Source organism: Callithrix jacchus, chromosome X (assembly GCF_049354715.1).
Source record: "Callithrix jacchus isolate 240 chromosome X, calJac240_pri, whole genome shotgun sequence".
In the NCBI taxonomy this organism is placed as follows: Eukaryota; Metazoa; Chordata; class Mammalia; order Primates; family Cebidae; genus Callithrix; species Callithrix jacchus.
The window spans coordinates 33,215,136-33,241,289 of NC_133524.1; the positions used below are offsets into that span (position 1 = coordinate 33,215,136).

The following is a 26,154-nucleotide window of genomic DNA, read 5'->3' on the forward strand; positions in this document are numbered from 1 at the left end:
AGTAACCTTTATGATACATTTTTGGTTACTGATGCTCTGAGTTTTATTCAGAGCTAGCTGGTAGACTTTATTTTTTCCACATTGGTTGACCTTTATTGAATTTGAGGATTTATTAAATTTTAAATTTATTCCATTTTATTAAATATCAGTCATTAATATAAAAATATTGTATCTTCCCTAGAATCCCCATTTTTTCAACCAGAAACTTCTTTCATGCAGATGTTTGAGCTATTTATTCTATTCTCCACATCCTCTACTACTTTCAGCAGAACAAAAGCTTCCTTGGCATCTTTCAATTAACATGTTATTTTTCTTTTATAATTAATCCACTATTTGAAAAGTTGAGTTTTGATTTTAGTAATTATATTTTGATTTCTAGACTTTGTTTTTTCAAATCTTCCTCTTTCCTTTGCAAAATGCTCTATTCTTACTGGAAAAAAATGTCCATTTAATTTTTATTTTTAAACATTAAAAATTAATGTCCTTTGGTGATTATCCTCTTATCTCTAAATTCTTCAGGTATACATTCTCCTTATATTTGGCTGATAACATTGCTTATAATTTTTTTTCATAATCATAATTTTAGTTTGTAAGCTTATCTTCCTTAGGAGCTTCACAGGAGCCTTGGGGGTTTTGGTGGTATCTTCATTATACAAATGTGTGGTTGAAACTGCCTGGGCCCTCTGAGGTTTTTTTCCAATTGCTACAATGAAGCATAAAAAAGTAGAAAAAATTGTCCACTATGGAGTTTCCAGTGCCTTTGTTTTCTTAGTTCAATCTACCTTTAGGTAGAAGAATCCAGATATAGCTCTATGGGGCAGTTTATGGAAAATCATGCCCTTCCTTGACGGTCATCAGATTTGTGTAGTATTTCCTGTGTTTATTCTGTGAATCTAGAAAAAAGTATCTGCTTATATATTATGGAATCAAATTTGTAATTTTCACTTAACAAAATATCTGTTGTTAATATTTTAAACAAGTGGTACATACCTGAACTTAATTCTCTTAATGACTTAAAAACATTTTAAAAATTAAATAGTATGTCTATTTTCCAATGTTAACATACATACAGAAAGGAGAGAAGAAAACTTTGATGCATTCAGCCTACATAACACAGCAGGTGTTTCACAAACATCCTTGACTCCATTGTACAGATGAAGTAAATGAGACCCAAAGAGGTTTATCCATGATCATACAGCACACAGACAAAATCACTGGGATTCATATTTAAGGCTGTATATCCAGTAGTTGATTTTACCAAATGACACTGCTGTGATAATACATCCTATAGGAATGTTCCTTGTCCTCAGTTTATGGTCTGTGCTTGGTCTTAAGTGAGAAGCCTGGTTTCTAAACCAACAGGAAATATATTCGAAATGTTTGGAATTCCTAAGGCAGGAGTTTCCTCATTGTGAGTATCTGGTAAAATTTTTACCTGCTTTCTCCCAGTCTTGTGTCTCTTCTTTATTATCTCCAGGTTTGTCATGAGGACCATAATTTTCAGACACCTCCTCTTATGCTTATGCTGTGGTTTGCATTCCTGTGTGGCGGGGTGTTACCTCTTGATTGTTCCCTCAAAGTCTCAGTCCTTTTCTGAGCTTTACTACTACCATATATAGCTCTGACATGGACAGAGTCCCCTAAATGCCTTAATTTTACGCAATGTTTAGCACTTCTTTGAGTTTTTATCTGTGAAATAAGGAAATTTAATTTTTCATTTTGCAATCACTCAGCTTTCACATACTAAGCAATTTAAGAATACTGCTTACTATTTCGAATTGTTGCTGTAGACATGAAAGATTAACTTTAAACCTAGAGTTTATATTAAGAAAAAACAGAAAGGGAGAGTTGCGAAAATAAAAATGAAAGAAATAGAGATGGAAAATACAGGGGGAAGTAAGAAATTTTAAGCTATGGCAAGTTGTGCTACCTCAGAATCATTGTAGTTATATCAAATACTACTTTTCATTAAGCTGCTTATTGTGACTACCTCAAATGACTCCAGTGCATAAGAATTGGGAAAGATAACTCTAATCAGTGGCCACAGTGAAATTAGTTTTAAAACGCATTAACAATTGGTAAAGTATAAAGATACAGGGGCCAGGCACGGTGGCTCACGCCTGTAATCCCACCACTTTGGGAGGCCGAGGCGGGTGAATCACGAGGTCAAGAGATCGAGACCATCCTGGCCATGGTGAAACCCCATCTCTACTAAAAATACAAAAAAATAGCTGGGCATGGTGGCATGTGCCTGTAATCCCAGCTACGTGGGAGGCTGAGGCAGGAGAATTGCTTGAACCCGGGAGGCAGAGGTTGCAGTGAGCCAAGATTGTGCCATTGCACTCCAGCCTGGGTAACAAGAGCGAAACTCCGCCTCAAAAAAAAAAAAAAGTATAAAGATACATTTTGAATATTTCTACATCCATCTACCTACCTTCCTACTTACCTACCTATATACTGACTTATCATCTATCAATCATCCTTCAGTTCTAATTAAAATCCAATGCCAATTATAACTGTAATATTAAATTGATTATTCTTCATACAGATTGTGATTATTAACATGGATAATTAAGAGTTAACACATAAATTGCCCCCATCACATTCTGAATTTTGGATCTTTAAGATACAAAAATAAAGAAAAAATAGTTAAGAGGAAAATATATCCTAGAATTTTACTACATTTAAAAAAATTATTCTGGTTCACATATGCTTCTTTTATTTCACCAATCATTATTGTGTTGTACAAATATTTGTTGGAAGAGCCTGCTATGAATAGGGACACAATGGCATTTTAAGTAAGCGGTTTATGGAGATTTTTGATCCTGTGCCTATTTAGGTATAAAGCATTAGTAACTTGATTAGTTTTAACAAATTTTAAACTTGTATATTGGGTGTGTGAAGATATGGGGAAAATTGAAATGGAGAAATGAGTTAGTAGTCAGATAATTCAAAGCAAAGACCTCTTCTTGAATGATCCATTAAATTGAGGTGAAACTATTTTACCAGAATTTTCTTTATGATCGCCTTAATCTTTCACTTCATTTTGCATCTGCAGACACAGGCATGCTGTTAGTATAAGGCTGAGTTATTGACACTTTATGTTCATAACATCTAATATGAAGGATAATAGGCTGAAACATTCAACCAGGTGGAATTAGACTTCATATGCAATACGGTTTCAATATTGCTTATATTATTCCAATTGCTCAGAATATTCAGCTGCTATTAAATTTTAAGGTATTTGATTTAATAGAAAACCGTGTACTTATGAATTTTCTTGAAGTATAAAAAGTAGTCACAATAATATGCAATGTATTTCCCTTATATGTTTATAAAATAAAGTTATGGTAATTGCCACTAACATTTTAAAAATATACACCAAATTAAATGTAACTGACAATATCACAGAAGAAGTTCCCAAGAAATCTCACATATGGGCTGAACCCCATGTAATTGTTATTTATGTAGGGCAAAATGGTTGAATAACTATTTGTATCATATAATTCAACCTAACGTAACTATAAAGTCTTATTTTCCAGACTTTGACATCCTGGTTTTAATGAGGAGTCCTTTCTTGTGTAATTACAGATGACAGTCATTCCTCTTCATTTTACAAGAGTTAATAATAGGAACAAAAATGTACCTGTCAGAAAACCTCTATGGTTTATAGCCTATTACATACAAATAAAGAACTAAGATCAAGCTAACAATTTTGAATTGCCTTTTTAAAGAGAGAATCAAACACTTTCCGTTCAGTTGTTTGAAAGAAGAGCAGTCATTCCTTTTTGTTTTGGCTGGTAACATTTCAATAATAACATTATTTGATATTGTTCAATCTGCAATCAATTACCAAACATCTTACTAAGCATCCAGTTCTTTCATGACCATTGTAACCCACTAAGTAGTTAAGCGAGGTGTGAGGACTAAGCTACTATTCTTTAAGTCAATGAGATAATGGCTTATCCAGGTTGACATAAGATGTACCACAAAATATTTATTATTTATCGTGTATACATTAAGAAAGTAAAATCAGCATGGGATGATCTCAGGAAAGCAATACATATTTTTTGGATTAGACATTGAAGTGAAGTAAATGTATGATAAATTGACAAATTAACATTGCCAATGTTATGAATGATGTAGCAAAAGAAATTAAGATGTACTTTCATTTTTGATAAGGGGGTTTTCCTATTATCTGTTAATTTCTTGTGGCTTTAATCTGCAAAATTAAGCACTAGTGTTACAGAAGCCCAAAGTGAGGGAAAATACTCACTTTCAGAATGTACATTAGAAGTTTAAAATTGCACCCAGATTTTTTGCCTCTTTTTTATTAGTAGGCCTCTGTTAATAGAGTAGTAGTTGCAAACACATACGTGGGTTTGCCAGTAACAACTCACAATTTGTGCAAAGTTGAGTCTTCGAAACTGAGCAAATTTGCTCTCAATTTCCCGCCAGCGCTTGCTGAGCTGGATCTGAGTTGGCTCCACTGCCATTGCGGCCCCATCCTCAGACAAGCCCTCAGCTTGCCTACGTACTGCATTCAGCTCCTCTTTCTTCTTCTGCAATTCCCGATCAATTTCCTATTGAGCAAAACCAATACAGGGCCCAGGGCAGTTAGCTAACCACATCAACCGACTTGCAAGCAGCAAATACTTCTCTCAGAAATTTCAAAGGCTGTTGCCCCTTTATTGTCATCCTTGGAAATTTACGAATATGGAAAGTATGAATGTCATCCTCACTCAATAATCCAATATTATTTCAGTTATCATTTGAATGCTCAGTTTTAGATATTCTAATTAAGAAAATATTAAAATTGGTCTAATATTTTCTTTCTTCTAAATTCCTCTGGTGTCTTGGGATTTGAATCAATTTGGAGTGATTATTCATTATTTATTAGGGACCATCCATATAGAACACAATTTAGAGGGTAAGTGAATAAGTTATTTCTTTTTAAAGGTTTGAGGAAATCAACAGAGAATGAAGCAAAATAAAAAGTATAAAATAATAACAGAAAAACATATTTAGACAATATGCAAGTAAATCTATAGAGATTTAACACTGATGTGTGGAGATGCTCTGATGAAATGAATGTGCTAACATGAGTAAGAAGTCGTCCATATACCGATAAGTCATTAGTTCATCTGGAACAAAGATACACAAAGTCAATTACAATTTTACCCGAAAACACATCACATTTCTTAAATCATTTTACATAGTCTAAAAGTAAAACATTTTATTCATTCAACATTATGTCAATTGAATAACACTTAATACAATACATTTACTGAAAACACACAATACAAGGAAATGCATCAAATGAAAAAGAACACTAAGAGAAACAAGAACATCAACATTTTAAATATGGTCTTCACAGGTTAAGTTAACTAAACTGTATAATAAAATCTGGTATTGACATTCTAAAACAACATTACCTTTACTTTTCTTTCATCTCTGGGTTCAGGTAGGCTGGCTAATTTTTTTTCAATGTCATCCAAGCATTTCAGGAGATCATCAGCCTGCCTCTTGTACTGATACCACTGATGAGAAATTTCTAGAGCCTTTTTTCTTCTTTGAGACCTCAAATCCTGTTCATGGTGCAGATATTATTAAAATATCAATATATAGGTATAGTGCACTTCTGGCTGTAGTAATTTATCAAAATAATTTGCGTCCTACATCTTTTCATAGAACTTATGTTAAATTCACATTTAAATGCAAAATACACAAAGACAAAATTAAATTGTGTATTCATGAGGCAGGACCCATGTATAAGAACCTAAGAAAGCTAAATAACACACTTATTTTCTCTTAGCATGTTCAAACTTGCTTATAAATCTTGTCACATTTAGTTGACTCTTAATGAGTTAATTTTTGTGTAGTTTATGTGAAAGAGTTTAATGTATGAATGCAATTGACTTAACTAGACACAAACTCACAAACCTATTCAATTTGTATTTTACTTAAAATAGGTGAAATTCTAAAATATACATCTTTAGCCTTGGGCTTACCAACAAAACTTTATGTAGTCAAGCAACGTACATTCATGTTTTTAGAAATGCCTATGTAAGAATTTCATACACCAAAATATTTTATGATTAGAAAGTCATTTTAGTTGTCTTATAAACTGTTCCAAGCTATATGTGTAGAAGAGCCACCATTGTTCACATATTTGTGAGCATAACTCATAATAAAATTATATGTTAGAAAAATGCTTCTCCTTTCAATGCTTCCATAGTCAAATTTATCTTACTATACCAAATCATGCTCCAAATACAAAACAATTAACTATATGAAAAAAAAAGAAAACAGTAAGTACATGTTTTCAAATCAATGTGATGAGATAAATAAGAGTAACTAATTTAATAAATCACCAATGGGGAAAATCAATCATCATGCTCTTTACAAGCACATACAATATCTTCTCTAATCAATAGAACTAGTCAAAATGCCATTTTCTAATTAATGGGAACATAAACAAGCTCTGCATGCAGCTTTCATTTCTACAGAAAGTAGCAATTAGAGTTTTATTCACAGGTTTAACCCAAGCTAAAGTAGATAATAAATATCACAGAACTTCTTAAAATTGTATTGCATTAGAAAGTTTTGTCCTTCCTTAAATATTTCATAAGGAATGGAGCTGGATCCACTTGACTGGTTTAAGAAGTTATTGAATGTTGGTATAGATTGGTTTGGCAAAGAGAGTTGATGATTTTCATCATTTATAGCATATATTTGCAAGAATGATCTACATTTTATTATCCAGTTTGTTTGAAATTGGAGATTTCAAAATTGCTATACTTTGTTTTATGTTGAATTTTCAAACCTCCTGATAAGTTAGATCAAATGCTGCTTTTTTCAAAGGTAATAAGATACAGCCACATGAATAAGGGTTGAGCCATGCCTTATTTGTGACCCAACTCACATTTTTGCCAAGAGAAAGGGCTTGGTGGTCATAAATCTGAAGCATCTTTTGTTTCCTAAGCACAAAGCAATGTATAATATGCAAAATATTTAGAGATGTCATGTAGATTTCTTTAGAGGAATGCCAGATAACCATTAAACACTGCTGTTCAGTAGGATGCATACCATTATTTGACCAGTATAGATACTTCTGAAAGCTTGGTCACAGTTGGAAGGGTGTCAGTTACATAGCTTTCCGATTTTCTAGATATATTATGGTTTGCTTTTGCACTCCCTTGAGAACGAGACCTTTTCTGTTTACTATATTTATCAGCAGTTACCTTCAGAACACCTGCTGGCCAATTAGACTTTCCTTGTGGATTCCTTGCAGGTACAATATTGTATAATTACATTCTCAGCAGTGTGTATTTGGTTGACTATAGGGGAAAGGTTTTATTCTCTTATTTGCATGTAGATAGCAGACTCCATCTACCTGCTAGGTGGATCTACTTTCATAACTAAAAAGCTCCAAAGAGTGATTTACAATGAAAAGCTCAGCAATTAGTGTATTAGAAAATCAGCCATGCATGCAAATAGTGATTATTGAAAAGCATATACAAAAAAAGGGTTCTTTCACAAAACTTTCCACATGTCTAGTATCATCTCAATAACTTCCTAGATATTATAATGGAAAAATTAAGTTTATCCTGCTCTTTCTGCACAATCCAGATGAGACATGTGGGTACTTGAAGCCATATCCTACACTGCTGGACATCAAAGTAGCAGTTCTTATTCAAGGGCACTAAGATTGTTTTTGAGGAAATATAAATGAAATTCGACTTCTGTAGATACTTAGTTGCAAAGAGTGACTTTCTTAAAGGCATAATAAAGTTTTAAAAATAAATAAATAAAAAGAATACGTCTTAGAAACAAGTATCAGGTTACCAAAAATTCTGACCTAATGCAAATAAAATCAATTAAGTAAAGGAAGCAGGAATAATGGATACATGTAAATTGGTTATTCTTGCAGTTAGGCAGGTTTTTTTCAACATAAAAAAGTAGCTTATGAAAATAAAGCATATTAGAAAATTAAATGTCTAAGTCCCACGAATGCATTTCCATCTTTCAATTACTGCTTAAAAATCTATCTTTAAAAAGCCATAATTTTTAAGCAACACATCTTTCACAATTAAACACCACTCAAAAATGTTAAATAAAGCACACACATTGAACAGAAAATGTGAATTTCTGATGACTAAGAGTCTTAAGCAGATTTTATTAATGCACAATATGTTTTACCCTACATATTAAAAAGAATACAGGCAAGGTATATTATAATTTTAGCTCTGATACCTTGAGAGCATTATGTTTTGTCTGTAACAGCTGCTGTTTTATCTTTATTTCCTCTCGCTTTCTCTCATCTGTGATTCTTTGTTGTAAGTTGTCTCCTCTTTGCAACAATTCTTTTACAGTACCCTCATTGTCTTCATTCTGATTAAAAACAACAAGTACAGTCCTCATTTTGGTTTTTAAAAAGCTGTACATTGTTAACAGAGATAACAAAACATGATGTTTAAACACACACAAAAAATTCAATTTAAAACTTTCATGGAATGTTATTGTAAGATACTGTGCTCCTAGCCTTTCTTTTATATTTTGTACTTTCGGTTTTAGAATAAGTAAGTTTCCTCCCATCTAGTTCTAAAGAACACATCTTTATGGGCATGTGTAGAAAGATGGGGGAGTGTAGTACCTCATAATCTCAGACCAGTCATGAATTGCTGTGAAAGTATTCTTTTGGCTTTGATTTTTAATGTAGTTCTAGAAATTAAAAAATTAGAGAAATGAACCAATTTTATCATTTATGTTAACTGATCCATAAAGAAATACAGATGCATATTAGTGATTGTGACATAACAATAAATCTGAATATATTAACATACAATTACATGAAAACATTTTGTTTTAAATATACACTAATTCCTACCTAATAATTCCTATTTCTGAAAACTATATGCCAAATATTAGCAGAAATATCAGGATATTAGTAGAAATGATGTGTTAAATTATCATCAAATAATTTCTAAAATGTCATATACGCCTGTCAATTTTAAATAAATACAATCAAATACATATTAAGATATGGATTAGAAAATAGCTTTAAACATTTTCAATGGACATTTTGGTCCTTTAGACTACAGAAACAATATATTAACTTCCTTGACATAGAAATAAAATGTTTTGAATAAATGCTGGTCTAATATAGTTACATATATGACCATGTGATTTTCCACCTTTAGTTTTCTTTCAACTTAGACTGCAAACTTTCTATCAATGTGTCTCATCATGTAATGGTACTCAAGGTACACTGATGAGATAAGGAAAACAAATAATAAGCAAATTTCAAAAGTCACATGTATTTTTATGTGTGTATGTATTACTATTCATGGAATTAGATATTATATATTTATATCTATAATGCATACATAAATGTCAACATACAACTCAGGACTTATTCATTTTATATGAGGGGAATGGGATTACTTCTGTCAGAGACTAGTCAAAAAATAATCTGAAGAAATGTATAGCATCATATAGACACATTATATACTTAACATAAATAGACATATTATATACTTATAGTCTGTAAAAGACTTATTTTAAAATGTGTTTTGAAAGTCTCTAGCATTTTTTAGGGCTGAGGACAAAAACAAAAAATAAAAAAGAAAAAAGAAAACACTTTACTTCTTTCCCTATACCAGTTGAGTGCTTTAGGGCAGAGTTGGTGGTCAGCCCAAGAGGTAAGCAGTACTTTTTTTCATCTCGGTTCCCTCTGGTTTCTTCTTTGACCCGAAGTAGACATTGTTGTAACTCAGCTTCTTGGAAAGCCTCTTCTTGTCTTTCTTTCCACAAGCTGAGTTGGAAAGGGCACTAAAACCCCATACATGGGAGTATAGATTGAGGCAGCTCCAGGAAGTGGGAACTAATATTGGTAGGAATAGTTTTCCTATTGCTTCACATATTTATTAACTAAAATTTATATATTGCTTTCTGATGTCACTTTCAAGCATTGTCTGAGAAGTCTCTAGCTCTGATAAATATATAGTTTAAGAATGCCACAGAGGTGATGGCAGTGGAAGACAGAAAAATTGTGAAAGAAGGGTGAAGAGAGAAAAAAAGTCAGTATATAAGGATGTGATGTAAAAATATTCAAGCCAAAGAGAAATGTAGCATATATTTTGAAATTAGTTGGGATTGAAGGAGAATATTCTGAGATTGGGAATAGCCCATATGGTCATATTTCTTTACTCCCATGAAATAAGCAGCATGAATTTCTGCACATTTTAGACATATAATGTACTAACTAATCAACCATTTGGTAAAACAACTTTGTGGGAAATTGTAATAAATAATGTTCATATTATGCATTATTGCCCCTTCATTGAAATAAATGTTATACTACCAAAAACATTGCTGATACAAAATGTCAGTTATCTATGATAGTTGAGTATTTTATTAAATTTTTAGTTCATTTTATTATTTGACTCTTTTTTCTAATTACATTTTGCCCTTGATAAGTTCAAAAGTAGGATTGGTCAAAAGAAAACTGCCAGGCTATTTATTAGAAACCATAAGTGCTCCTATATTATCATACCATAGTAATTCGGCATTTGTAATAAAAGGTCAACAAGAATACTCTGCATTTACAAAAATCATTAGAATCATACAATGTGTAAAATGTGTCCTGAAAATTCAGTTGGAGACTTATCTAATGTCCTTCCAAATATTTATTTTCACTCCTAGTTCATTCACACTTTTATCACAACCAATTTACCATATCTTTATTGAAGTCTTCCTCTTTCAGATTCACCCCCTGCTGAATTTCAGCCTCCAGTGGTTCAAGCAATTTTTGTATATCTGAGTTAAACTGCTCCAATTCCTTCAAAGGAATGGAGGCCTAAAAAAAAAGATAGTGCTAATTTAAATCAAAATTACTTTTTATTAGAAACATAAACCAAAAGAAATACATTTATTCAACCTCCTGCTGCCAAACTAATCACATGCATTATGTTTCCATATTATGTTTTATGAAAGGTTTTGAAATACAACTGGAAAAGTACCTGAGGATGCAAATAAGAAGAAACATTTAACATCACCAGAGCTGAACATACATGCAAGATAGTACAATTCATCATGTGGTGATATTAACAACAGTCAATTTACATATACATTTGAATGGGCTAAATTTTAATATTCTAAACTCAAATTTGATTGTATTTCAAATATTCTGACATAAATACATTTGGGTAAATATGTCTTATCAGAAATTGCCTCATTCATCAAATAACAGTAACCTCAGGTAGAAATGTAGAATTGTCATCTTATCCTTAGAAAAACTACATGGCAATCTGCTCATATGTTTTAAATGACATTTTTAGCAAGCAAAATTGACAAGCACACTTTCTTCTAAGACAAACAATGCCATTAGCTTGCCTTAGGAACAGTTTTGTTTGTTGGTGCAAGTAAATTCAAATGAATGAACCCAACATATTTCATATAAAGAATCTATGCTTTTCAACCTTAGAAACATCAAAGTTTCTTTACTTTTGAATTGATAATGACCAGCCAAAACTTAAATCCCTTGATTTTCTAAACAAAACTCCTGAAAAGGAGTGATAAGTGAAAATACATGAAAAATAAAATATATATTCAAAAAAGGTAGGCAAGATTTAGTTATTAGATTAAAATTCTGTTAATAATATACATGGATACTCTCTCGATCTTTATTCTGTATTTCTTTCCATTAAACATTAGAAAATATTTAATATGTGATAGCTTTTGCAAACCCATAAACGACATACAGAAATCTGATTTCCTTTCAGATCTAAAACTTTTTCCTTTTGTAAAACCAATTCAGGAAGAACCTCCCAGTGTCTTATGCCAGGATGATTACATTCATCAAGTTGGGTCCTCACTTGATGAATGTACTTTCCCCAGTCACATTCCCAGGCAGAGGTTGAATTTTTATTAGTTGACAACTTCTGGGGACAATACGGATAAGTGTAAAGGAAAAATTAAATATCTAAAAGTAATCTGTTACTATTGAAGAAGTGAATAATCAAAAGCTATTCATGAGGACATGATTCTCATAAGCAACAGGAATAACAACATATCTTCTAGGTACTTCTACACACCCCGGAAAGGATTTATGAGATAAATTTAAGACCTATTATGGTACAGTTTTTAAATCCTAATGCTCATTTGCCATTTTAAATATTGTAAAAGTTACTTGAACCAGTATAGATTTGTACTACTATAAACATACTTAAAGAATGTTTCAATTTCTGGATTAGCAACTACTGTACTTTAAAACATACATTATTTAGATGATGGCAAAAGTAAAAAGATTAACATCCTTTAGAATCATAACTATCCAAAAACAATTTGGTGATATTTTACGTTATTAAATGGTTGTTCACATTTGCTAATATTTAATGAGAGCAACTATGTTCTATGTGATTTTGTGAATATATAATGATAAACACTTTAAAATAAATTGTGTACTTGGATGTCAGAAGAACATAGGTCTATTTGCAGTCAGATTTACCTGTTTTACTCCAACTGCTGCTTTTGTAGCTCATCTCTCCATGAATTTAACTTCTATGAATTTAAGATAGAATTTTTTCTATAAATGTAATGATTTTTATATCTTCCAAATCTTCACCCTAAGCTGTTATCTCACTTTTGAATTCCCACCTAGACTCTCCAATGGCCAGGTGAATTTTCACTTCAAGTTTGACGAGTGTAGAATGAAGTTCATTACTTTTCCCCCAAACTACTTACAACAATAACTTCCCTAGTTCTGTTAATAGAAAACCATTTCTTTCAGTCATTCAGGCATAAAATGTAAGTCATGTTACTCTTGAACATTTCACTCTAATATAATAAATATCAAGTAAGTTTCAATTGACTTGCTATGATCCACTTGCTTTGTATTCCCAGAGACTCCATCTTTCCTGGTCTTCACACAAAACTAAAGCAATAAGCTTTGAACAGATGTAAAATCTCCTTTCAGCCAAACCAGTTGCAGCCTGTGCACAATGATCAGCTTAGTATGTTTCAAAAATCTTTCTTTCATTACGCTATTTATTTTCTGAGGAAACTTCTGCATCTACTGGGTAAAAATAGAATAAAGTCCAAACTCCAGCATAGCAGTGAAGGCTTCCCCTAATCTTGCCCCAAAGACTTTCCAGCCTTATTTAGGTGTTCCTAATATAAAGCTTTCTTTGTAGGCCATTTGGTGATCTTCTGTTATGCCTCCCTCACGACCCTTAGAATGCTTTTCATCTTCTGGTGAAGAACATAAACTTCTGAATGAGAATGGATGGACTGAATCTGGGCTCTACCATTTACTAGCTGAGGGAACTTAGACAAGTTATTTATCTTCATTAAGCCTCAGGTTCTTTATTTGTAACATGGAGATAAGATGAATTTCTACCTCACAGGGCAGTTGCTAGGATCAAATATGTTAGAATGGTATCTGGTATACAAGAAAAGCTTAATAAATGTTGGCTACTATTATTTTATCTCAAAATTTGATGCATTCATCTAATATAAATACATGCTCTATAAATCTTGGATCTTATTTGTCTTCTCTCAAAATCCCACTCATCCATTGGCTCAGTTCAAGCCTCTCCTCCTGTGAAATCTATGGGCTCAAAGGATTAAAAAATGCTTATTGATATAATTAGTGTTTATTTTTACCAAAGGATTTGACAAAATCATAAAACTGTAATGGTGAATGTGTAGGATTTTAAATTCCAGTTTGGTAAAGTTACATAATTCTGAAGAATAAAACTAATGATTAATTAATCTACTGTAATGTAGAAAGTGATCTCACAGCCTTGCATTTAGTTTGCTGAGTGCAGTTTCTTTTTAAATCAGGAATTATTTGGAGACACAAAAGGCATACAACAGATATAGTCAGTGTGATGTGTTCCCTACACATCCCATGGAGATGAGCTTCTCATGTTCAACCTAGAGTCATTCCTGGTACATAGTAAATATTCTTAAGTACACAATTCCTGAAAAAATAAGTGAACAAATGACTAATAATTGAGAGGCAAAATAGACATTTCAAGGAGTTTTTTTTTATGACATGAAATTTTAAATAACACAATTTCTATGTAAAAATTTCAAAGACCTGACTGGATAGCATTATATGAGTATGTATGTTAACTGCTGCCCAAATGCTAAGCAACATAATACCACCAGGTAAACACAAAGAAGGGGTAAGGTGTAAAAAGAGTTTTAGCAGACACTACCAAGAAATGAGTAACTAATTATTCGGACAATGTAATAGAAAATTGGACTTCTTCAGTTCAATGTGTAGGGTCTAGATTTTCCAATAAAAGACTACTCTGCATTTTGCTAAAAAAATATGAATATTAAGCATTTGAGTGCTGTTATTTTGTGTAATTTCAAAGTAAATAACTAGAGTCAGTGGGAAGAAATGATTTGGAGCCTAAACTTTTAGGTTCATATAAAAACATCTGATCAGGATTGCAATTTATTAAAAACACTGATTTTAAAGTGATACTACATGTTCATAAGCAGAGGCTAGAGGGTTGATGTATTCAGTCACATTTTAGAAACAAGATCCTTTTCACATGGACATTTTCTTAAAATTTTATAACCTTACAGAAAGTTCTCATCTCTAAATTCAAGTAGAATTTTATAGTAGTGCAGCCGAATAGAAATATAATACAAGCCATATATATAATTTTAAATATTCTACCTGCCATAGTAAAAAGTAAAACAGATAAAATTAATTTTAATGATTTCATTATACTGAGCTGTCTAAAATATTATCATATAAACTCATAATCAATATGAAAATATAAATGAAATATTTTACATTCACTTTTTCATACTGTCTTCAAAACCCAAACATATTTTACACTTATTTATACACCTTACCTTGGAGTAGCCACATTTCTAAAGCTCAGTGGTTACATGTGGTTCATGACCACTTTATTAGGCAGTATAGGTCTATATTAACTACTATAATCATAACATTGAAAAGAACCAATAGCTCATTATTACTTTTAATAAAATAGTGAGGTTTTGTTTAATAACTTTTGGTGAATTTAGATTATCCTTATAATGTCAGTCTTATTGTCTTGCATTATGTTTTCTGAGTGAAATTTTCAGGCAGTCCTTGGGGTATAGGAAAATCTATGGGAGTAGGATTGACCTCTTATTTATGTGTGTCTTAGGTTGTATTGCACTACTTTCTTAAAGACTTCAATATAACATTATTTGGCTTTCAGGGATATATGCTTTGTCTCTCTAAATAAATTTTCAGTCCTTAAAGTTGGGAATATGTCTTATACTAGTCTGTGTTTTCCACTGAAAACAATGCCTTTTATTTTATACAGAAAAGGTGCTTATTACATTTATCAGTAGTTTTAGAACTACCTATATATTAATTTAATTAACCAGTGACCAATTTTATAACCAAAATAAGTTATCAAACCAATTATTTTAGCTGGGTTATTAGCAGGATAGCACCAGCCATTTGATATCAATATGATTAATGGTCTTTGGACAGAAAGAGTTGAAAAAAATTCATTGCTTTTCTTAAGAGCTCACTAGTTCACCATAAGTTATACCAGTTCCAAAATAGAAAATACTTTCCCACCCAAATAAAATTTTACACACCATTCCTTGGTCTTCACTGTCTTTGTAACTTAGAATTCTTATGCAACTTTATAAAGGAAATATGTAAAAAGAATGTGTCTATAATTTAATAGCTCATTCTTGACTCACCAAATTTTAAAACACAAAGTATATCATGCCTGCTTTTTAATTCAGAATTATGATACATTGTCTAAAGCAGTTGAAAGCAATAACTTATAAATCATCATCATTATTGGGTAAATTACTTGTATCAACTTTAAAGAAAATAGAAGATCACAAAAGAAATAGAATGACAATTAAATCACATGTTAGACAGCGCACACAAGATAGGTTTTAGATATATAGAAAATAATCAAACAAAAGTTATAATATTGTATGAGAAAGTATATACCAAGCATAGGTTTTAGACACTTAAAGTTTTTACTTACCTTTTCATTTTAAGAGCTTTAGCATGACTGTGCAGTCATACAAAATACATATAAATTAGAACACAGGGAAGTTTAATAAATGGATAAATGGACACATAAAGAAGAGACAGAGAAACTGAGAAAGACAACACTTTGTTTTCCTTGATTTTTTTAATGTTTCAAATTGCTTAACAACTATTAATTGTTCTTTGTTGGATTATTTAAGGATTAATGAAATTTAAGGCTTTGTTGAAGTTTTGGCATTAAAGCTGACTTTTATAACAAGTTAACAAAGAATGACAGACTGAAGAAAAGCAAGATCAATTACAAACTGATTCATTATAAATTGAAAGCATTCAAAATTACTCAGATACACTTTATTAGTTTTAAAATGGAAGCTTTCCTTGGTTAAATATTACTTTGGCATGCATAGAACCACTAGCATAATAATGACTGTGTTTACACAGACAGCAAGTAAACATTTGTTAATCTAGACTATGGAATCTTAATAATCATGATAAATTACCACGATATTCAAATCACACTGAAATCTAAATTGAAAATAAATAATCCAAGTGCTACAGATTGGTTTAAAATTGCTTCAAATCAATCACTCTCCTTTTTTCATTCTGCAGCTTTTAAAATTTGTCATTACAATATTGGTATAGAAAAATAAGAATAATTCATGGAAACCAAAATGAAAAATTTCAAAGACAAGAAACACCCTGTAATACAGAAAACACAGACTACTGATATGATATGAAGAGTTATTTCACATCATTCTATCTGTAGAGGAAAAGAACTTATAAAAATAAATAAGAGTACTGGAAAGATACATGTATACTAGAACAAATATTATTTAAAATATGACTTATAAATTTATGTATTCTCTTAAAGTTATTAGAGCAAACTACAAGAAAATAGAAGAAATACTATTTTTAAAATTAAATAAATGGATTCCAAACAGTGAAATTTCATTGGTTGCATTCTTTTGATACTAGTTTACCTTTAATGCTTTGATAAAAATGTAAAAATGTGACTAATTTGTGAGGCTAATTAGAGGATTTCAATTGATTTTGAATCGATGAAGTTAATTTTATACTTACACATTTTAAAATTGGAGGCAAAGTATATTGATGGGTCAAGAATCTGCTGCCTGCTGCCTACATTTTATAAAGTTTAAGTTAGAATATTTTTCTATTTCATAATTACATGAGTTTTTGGAGTAGCAAATGAATGAAAAGGGGAAGAAATTAACTCAAATATATGAGGGAAATAAAAGCAAAACATAACCCTTTAAGTAATTTTGTATTTTAAACTTTTTTTTATTTACTTAGGTTTTCGTTTTCCTTTTTTATTTGTTCCATTTCCCCTTCCTTCTTCCATTTCTTACTCCATTCCACCTTTTGTTCTTCTAATTTTTAACAAAACGTGTAATTAAATCACTGTATCTGGAGCAAAATTCGATACATTTAAACTAACACACAGTAGATCAACAATAAATATTTGATGAGACAGAGGCAATAAACTATGCTGAGTCAGCATATTGAAGTAGACAAAGCAATGGACTGAGATCTAATATTTTCTAACCAGGCTACCTAACTATGAGAACTTGGGCAACTCACTGACTCTCTCATAACCTCCTATAAATATCTAAAAGTCTCTGGTCCAATGCAACATTGCTTTCCATCTACTGATACTGATTAGGGGACTAATTTTCCTTTATCAAAAGAGAATAGTCAAGATTCACCAAATAGCTTTGATTATTTCAAATGTTATGCTAACAAGACCCAAATAGTTTTATCAAATGACACTACTCACCAAACTCAATTACACATCTACTTTAAAAATATTTTACGCGATTATCAAAGGGATTTATTGGAAAAGTTTCAGTGGAATTAACCTTATTATAGGGATAACCAATTACACATGTGGAAAAATAGGCTAGCACAAAAATTCTGTTGTTAGGTTCATTCCTTATTCATTTTAATAAACTAAAATTAGCAGATATTATACAATTTGAGTATTAATTTACTATTACATGAAGATATTAATTGTAAATATTACATATTTAATGCTCTACCAATTATGCAATATTTACAAATCTTCACCTAAGTTTTCATCTGTTTATTTTTTGGAGAAAATGGTACTAAAATGAATATTTATATACCTACAATGTACCTACAAAAATTAGGAGAAGAATATTTATATATAGCAGGAATAACTGTGCCAATTAACAAACAATATTATTTTCCATCAGAGAAGGTGTGAAGTTATAACATGATCAGAAAGAGACTATGGATGGGGAAATATTAATATATTTGCACTGATAAATCTGACTACAGAAAAGTAAACTTCAATTAAAATTCTTAAAACCAATAAATCTTCATTTGACCTTCTAGATCACATGTATAAAATGCACCGTTTATTTCCTACAGATGTTTAGGAGAGCCAAAATAATTAAATCACTCTTTAATTATTTTCCACATATAGAACTGTATCTTGAGACAGATTAGGCCCAATTATGTGTTTTGTTTTTCTTGATATATTCTACATTACAAGGGAAAGTCACTGGATCTCTCATAGCCTCCTATAAACTCATGAGAGTCTCTTATCTGAAGAATGATTACTTTTATATTTTCTGACACTGATTGGAAGTAAAAAAAAAACTTGATAATTTATAATTCTTACAGCAATCAAACTATAAATATTTAAGTATTTGATGCTCGATTGTCTAAATTTTATATGACAGCTGTAATACATATATGTAGAAACTGCTACATGAATTTTAGTAGCAATTTTCAAGGCCCATATGGAAGTTAAAGAACATATGGTACATATATCCCATAGCATATAAAGTCTTAGTAAAGGATCAAAGTCAGAGAGAAAATAATTTCACTTTTTCTGGTGAGTATCAATTTCAGAATAAATAATTTAACATTTCAGCTCCTTAAAACTGTAAAGTATATCTAAATCTCTAGAAAAATACAATCTAACTAAGCAAATTTTATGTAAAAATTTCCTAATATTTTGTAACAAGTAATTGCCTTTATTAATAGGACCTACCTGAAGTTTTAGTCAAAATTATTTTGCAACTAAGCATTACAACATAAAAAATATAACTTGATGCATTTTTTATTATTGAAATTTATTTTTATTTATTTATTTATTTATTTATTTTGCGATGGAGTCTTACTCTGTCACCCAGCCTGGAGTGCAGTGTTGCAATCTCAGCTCACTGCAACCTCTGTCCCGTGGGTTCAATAGATCCCCCTCTTTAGCCTCCCAAGTAGCTGAGATTACAGGCATCTGCCACCATGCCTGGCCAGTGTTTATAGTTTTAGTAGGGAGGTAGTTTGCCATGCTGGCCAGATTGGTCTCAACTCCTAACCTCAGGTGATCTGCTTGCCTTGGCCTCCCAAAGTGCTGAGATTACAGGTGTGAGCCAAAACACCAGGCCTATTATTGAAATTTATATGCAGACTTTCCTACTCAATCAGAGTTAAATTCTGAGTCACTTTTGAGTTTATCATCTTCTTTGCACCTCATATGTAATGACTTAACTCTAGGCTACCTCTAAATATCTCTAGAGCAGCAGTTATTTAAGTGTGGTCCCTAGATCTTTAGCATCTATCTGACCTAGAAAAATGTTAGAAATGCAAACTCTTGTGCTCCACCCCAGACCTAGTGAGTCAGAACCTCTGAGTGTGGGGCCCAGTACACTGGTTTTAACAATCCATCCAAGTGCATAAGAAGATTTCAAGTCACTGCTCTAGAATGACAATTCCTTTCCACTCCCATTGCTATCCTTTCCTTTGAGGTCATCAATGCATCTCATCTAGACTACTGCAACAGCTCCCAAACTTCATGTCATTATTCAGTTTCAACAGCGCATGCATACACACACACACACACACACACACACACACACACACACACACACATCAAGAACTCTTAATCACATACTGAATTAAACATGAACTGGCTGTCTATGACCTCTTCACACTGTGTCTAACCATAATCTTCAGCCTTATCACCCACAACTAAGTTTTATCTTCCATGTCCTCTATTCCAAAAGCTAACTGAACTCACCCTTCACTGAACACACTGTATGCTCCTAAGCTTTCTAATAGGTTTATGCTGAATTGCTACCTCCTCTATGTTGCTGGACTGGCTGCTAAATTCACTTACCAAGCACTTACTCTCAATTCAGTATTCATGAATACATCTTGCTCCACCAGGAAACAGCAAGCTCCTTGAATTCAACATATCTTACCTAGCAATAGATCCCACACAGTACCAAACATTGTTATGGGAAAATAATTTATATGGTTCATGAGAATTCATCCTGATTAATCTCTTTTCTCGAGTCTTCGTTAATTAATTCTTTTAGATCTACCTCAACTGTCACTACTCCCAAATTGTTGACTCCCCTTCTCCAGCTTGGCTTCTCGAAGGATAGAGAGGGGTAGAACTGTCATAAGCAAAACGAATAAGTAATCAGTTTATTCTTGCCTTACCTTGCCCCTTTCTATACTTTCGTCTCTTATCACCTTATTTTCCTGATAGCATCGCCTTGCCCTCAGCCCTGCCTCTATGCTCACATGTCTTAAAACACAGACAGTTGAGACAGGAACTCTTTCTTCATTGATTCTATCAATTTTACTCAGGGTTCTAATATTATCTCTGATTCACCGTTAATTTCTGATCCTTTCCATTAAAACTGCCATTTCCTCACACTGATTTCATATAAATTAGAAAAACAAATTAAGCTTTTTCAAAGCCATTGGGATACTCTTAGGTAACCTAAATAAAATGGGAATAGGCAGTATTTTTATGTATTTTAAGGGGCGTATATTTGGGACAAACTGAACTCCCTAGCACTTCTTAAATTCATCCACTTGATTATCTTTAAAGCTAGTCCTTGCCATGAAAATAGCAAAGACATGATTTTCTGACTCCAGTCCATTACAGCAGAGACCATAAGATATCAGCTATACTTCCATTTATTTTCATGAGATTTTGTCTCAACGCCCCAGATTTGGCCATCCAAGTCTAATTTACTTAACAATGGAAATAATTATTGATATTAATGATTTTTAACCATTTCATAGCTATACTCTAATTAATAGATTTTAAATGTATGTTGGTACATATAGTATATCATTTGATCATCATTATAATCTTTCAATTAAAATAAAGCAGGCAACATCTCCCTAATTTTGTAGTTAGAAATGAGGCACTGAGAGGTAAAGGGGCATATACAAAATCACTAAGTAGTAATGTGCTCAGCTAGTATTCAAAGCAGGTCTTGTGGCTTCAAGTTAAGGACTTTTTGCTCTCAGCATACTCTCCTCATTGAGGGCCAAAATTAACATTACAGAGAGCTGTACTTGAACAGACAAGTCCTCAATCTAACTGAAGATCCCCTTACTCATCATTTTCTGGGCTTTGGAATTAGTTGTCATGAACAGTTCTTGCTGGAGACATGGAAGTACCTTACTTTGTATTCTTCACGAAATAGTAAATCTAGATGTGAGTGAATTTTCAGGATAAGTTATTTCTCCATTCAAGGGCCCTTTACAGTTGACTTTTAAAAGGCTATACTGAGAAATTAGTGATTACAATGAGTTTATGATCTACCGGATGTTCCATCCTAATCTATGTTTATTTATTTTTTATCACCATAGATTTTTTTCCAAGTTACTCTTCCATGCAACTTAGACATAGACTGGACCATAGAAAAGTCATATTCTAACCTAATATTATCCTGTATTACCCCTATTATGAAGCAGCAGCTTGATTTTTAGATCAAAGGCTACCCCTAAATATTCCAACACTTCCAGAACTTTCCTACTCTAAAAGCAACCACACACAAATCATTAAATGTTTTAAATTCATTATTGTAATCAACAAAAGATTATTGAATAGTCAAATTTTAGAACTAGAAGAGATTTGTGAACTAATCAAATCCCGAAATTTAAAACTATGCTTTATGAGCATAACTTACACTTCCTGAATTCAATCACAGGAAGGAGAAAGATACAATGGCAGACATTTCCACCATCTGGTAACTCCATTATTTTCCAATTTATTTATTTTATTTTAAATAATAACTTTATTTTGGGCAGGATACTTTTTCTTTTAAAAATTGTTAATCTATTTTAACTTCCTAATCTTATAAACAATGAAATGGATATGCAGAAAAATCCCATGTTCTGGCTACTACTGAAAAAGGTAGGCCTAAAATTCAATCTTCTAAATCCATTGTTCTCTCTGCTGAGATTATGTCACCATTACTTGAACACCCCCATGAAGACGAATTAGTGTTAAACATGTTATGATTATACTAAGCATTCTTTTTTGTTTGAAATATATATTTCTTAAGTGCATATCTTACACCTTTGTGTCTTCTCACCACAATCTCTAGCACAATGGAAGCTCAATACCATTAGCTGATGTAATGAATATATAAGCAAAGTGTCAGATATGCTTTATTTCCACATGATAATGGAGCATGATTATCTCTTCAGAGCCCTAAAATGGGGTCACTACTACACTCAGTTGCCTTTACTAATTTAGAGAAAAATGAATACTTTGAAAAGTAAACATGTGATTATTTCATTTATTAATATATAATTGAAAATATTTGGCCAGGCTTCGTGGTTCATGCCCATAATCCCAGCACTTTGGGAGGCTGAAGCGGGCAGATCACTTGAGGTCAGGAGTTCCAGACCAGCCTGGCCAACATGGAGAAACCCCATCTCTTCCAAAAATACAAAAATTAGCCAGGTGTAGTGGCGCCCACCTGTAATCCCAACTACTCAGGAGGCTCAGGCAGGAGAATCACTTGATCCCTGGAGGCTTAGGTTGCAGTGAGCCAAGGTCATGCCATTGCACTCCAGCCAGGGAGACATAGAGAGTCTCCACCTCAAAAAATTTTTTTTTTCATTTGAAATGTCTTATGGCTCACTCTGGTAGGGAAAATAAAAGAAGTACATCAAACGATTCACTTTATGCAAGATTTCCAGAAGTATTCTTAATTCATGCAGAATGTGAAATGAAAACTCACAAACTTGTCTTGGTCACAAACGTGTATTGGCTAGGTCTGTCAGGTCTGTGGTGGAGAGTAAATTCTACCCATTTTTTAATATCTCTGAATCACAATCATAACACAATTTATCCTAAAATAATACTAATTTTCTCTTAAATATTCTATAGCTTAGTGATTTATTAAAATGTGCATGTGTCTATCTATATCTTAGTAATGAAAGAGTAGCATTTTTAAATTATTGAAATAAACCTTCATAGATTGTTTAGTTATTACATGAGCCATTGATATCTTCAGAAGTAAAACAATTGTCTTTGTGAGTAACAATAAATTCTTTCAAAACTATACTCCGACAAGTTTTAAGAGCCTGTCAGATTTGTTTGCAGGTGATAATGACTGACTTTAACATATATAATTGTGACAGTTAACTCCTTAGTTCTCTTGTATTCTCTCAATCTGTATGTAGACAATATAGCCTTTTAAAGGTCAACTACAAAAGGCTCTATGTATGGAGAGAGTGCAAGCAAACTAAGTAGTTAAATATCAAAAATAACTTGTGGTGAATTAAGGTAAACTAACAACTTTTTAATTTGGGAAGGTGAATTTTGAAGGGTAATTGTGTGTCGTGCACATAAACAACTACTTAGAATTTGTCATGTCACATTTATTTTGAAAACTAATTTAAATATGTACTTTTTTTTTTGCCAATCAGTTTGAGCTTATAAGGTTGCTCAGGTTAGCCTTGAACTCATGACCTCGCCTTCGCAAGCGCCACGACCTCTGGCGGGAGCCACTTTGGACCCCAAATATGTACGATTATATAACATGATGATACACTGTAATGCTTTAGAAAGTATAATAATTGTGAAATCATGGTATTCCTGGTTGCTTATATATATCAAAACAAATTTTGAATATGTTCTTCTATTTTTCCAGAAATCAACACTTACCTGACATATTATTTCATATTTCTCAGAAATACTTTAATGTTTTCTCATTTCTGAATATTTCTAACAATTATCTATATACCTAAATACATATATTGATTTTATGTACATTTTTATATTTAAAAGCATATCATATATATTGAAAATTTATCGAACTACAGTATATAAATTTCTGGGTAATTACTGGCATTCCAAATCTTCCCCAAGAGTTGCAAATCTATAATACTATATTTATACATTTTTGCAGACTACGTATCAAATAAGATGTTGTCTTCATCAAATCATAAACAAATATAAAGTTTATCATGCAAAAGTTCCATATTCCCTGGCTTTTCTTAAACAGTATAAATATAAATAGGCATATAAAATTACAAAAAATTAGAATATATATAAGCTTTGCAATGATTGGTTTTCATGGCTTGAACATTTCATTATAGCCTAAAAAATTTTGTCACAGTATCTGCAACTAGCAAAATAAAGTTAAACACACACTTGCACAATCAGTAAAGAGGTACAAACACCCTAGATCCTGCAGAATATACACAAGGCCTCATTTTGGATATTTGATCTACATTACATACAAGCAACATTGTATCAGTAGTGCTTTTGGCAAAATATATCAGCAGTGCTTTCTTTTGATGGATGACTTGCGTGCTTTTTGGTTTAATTTTTTGGCCTTTAGCATGTTATTTGTTATTGTTCTGTAGGTGACCCCTGAAAGTACATATGTAAACTGCAGTGTAGAATGCAGTTCTAGAATATCTGTTGCAGAAAAAGAAGATGAGAGAGAAAGAGAGATATGAGAGAGACAGAGAGAGACAGAGAGAGAGAGAGAGAGAGAGAGAGAGAGAGAGAGAGAGAGAGAGAGAGGAGATTGATTTATCTCCCATTATAGTCAGTGGTAAAATTTCCTTAAATACAGGTTGGCCTTCATTTTCCTTTTGAAAACCTTGCCGTGGGGTCTACTTGCCCCTTTCAGAGTACTGTGCAACCTTCGCAAGAGATCATTTAGTACTAGTTTCCACCTTGGAGTAGATCTTCCTACCTTTCCAGTCTTAATTCTGTGTGAAATGGCTGCAAATCGATGGTTGAGCTCTGAGATTTGGGGCTCTACTAATTTCCTGCAGTGGTCACCGCGATTTGCCATCAAGTTTGCTGCTTGGTCACGTGTAGAGTCCACCTTTGGGCGTATGTCATTCAGTTCTGCCTTTAAACGCTATATTCCACGAGCAAGAGACAGGACTTGAAGTTAGTAATTAATGAAAGTCAAGATAGAAATAGAGAGCAAAACAGAGAGAGTGCACAAGAAAGAGAGAGAGAAAGAGAGAAAGTAAGAGAGAGTAAGCACATGCAGAAAATAGAAAGGGAGAAAAAAATCACAACGTCCATAAAACAGGAGTAAAATGAAAATGTGTGTGATTTCAGAAATACAGGTCACTGTCCTTAAGTCTAATGCATGTATATTTAAAATGATTAGTCTGAGGAAGGATAGGGATGTTTTCCTATGTTATTGCAACTATCATAATATATTCTATCTAATCTTATTATATCATTACTGAATTTAACAGTTGTGGAATAAGCTAAGTACATGCTCAAGAGTTAAGGTAGCTGAAGAATACTTTTCTATTCCTTCCTGGCACTTTCAAGTTCTTCTTTGTTTATTATATTGAGTGTTGTAAGAAAAAATGTGGTTTTCTAACAGATACGAATTCTGTGTCACATACAGAGGTACTGTGTCACATACAGAGGTACCTGCCGGGTCACAGAAGTTGTAAGTCACTTAACTCAGACCTTAAGTCTTGAAGGAATTTCACTATAAGATGACATCTTTGACTCTATGTCAAGGGACAATGAAGCAGACAATAGAGATCCACATCAAAATAAATTTCAGACAATGGCATAAATGTGTTTTAGGGAAAGTCTGGAATGCATTTATAGTTTTACATTAAATATAGATTGCAATCTGTGGAAAATATCAGAGGCATAAAAAAGAATTGCATAGAAAGAAACATAATTTTTGAGTTTTCTTTAAATTGTAAAAAAACTAATCAATAAAATTATCAAACATTTCAACAAAATAAAATAAAAATATTTATTTAAAAGAGCTGTTACAATTCAGCTCTACCTGTTTGTGAAAGGAGAG

General features: G+C 32.2%; 1 protein-coding gene across 17 annotated transcripts in view; it reads right to left on the bottom strand.

Annotated features, from left to right (window-relative positions):
* Positions 1–26,154, bottom strand: part of DMD (dystrophin) — a 2,312,475-nt gene that overhangs the window by 1,257,920 nt on the left and 1,028,401 nt on the right. For 15 of the 17 annotated variants that reach the window (XM_054251383.2, XM_035288503.3, XM_054251382.2 and 12 more), the window contains 5 exons: positions 25,057–25,227; positions 10,739–10,861; positions 8,257–8,394; positions 5,436–5,588; positions 4,401–4,583 (listed from right to left, as the gene is read on the bottom strand). In XM_054251383.2, the coding sequence (XP_054107358.2) occupies positions 4,401–4,583; positions 5,436–5,588; positions 8,257–8,394; positions 10,739–10,861; positions 25,057–25,227 (768 nt within the window). The remainder of the gene's footprint in view (positions 1–4,400; positions 4,584–5,435; positions 5,589–8,256; positions 8,395–10,738; positions 10,862–25,056; positions 25,228–26,154) is intronic. The other 2 variants (XM_078362685.1, XM_078362687.1) reach the window with 2 other exon arrangements.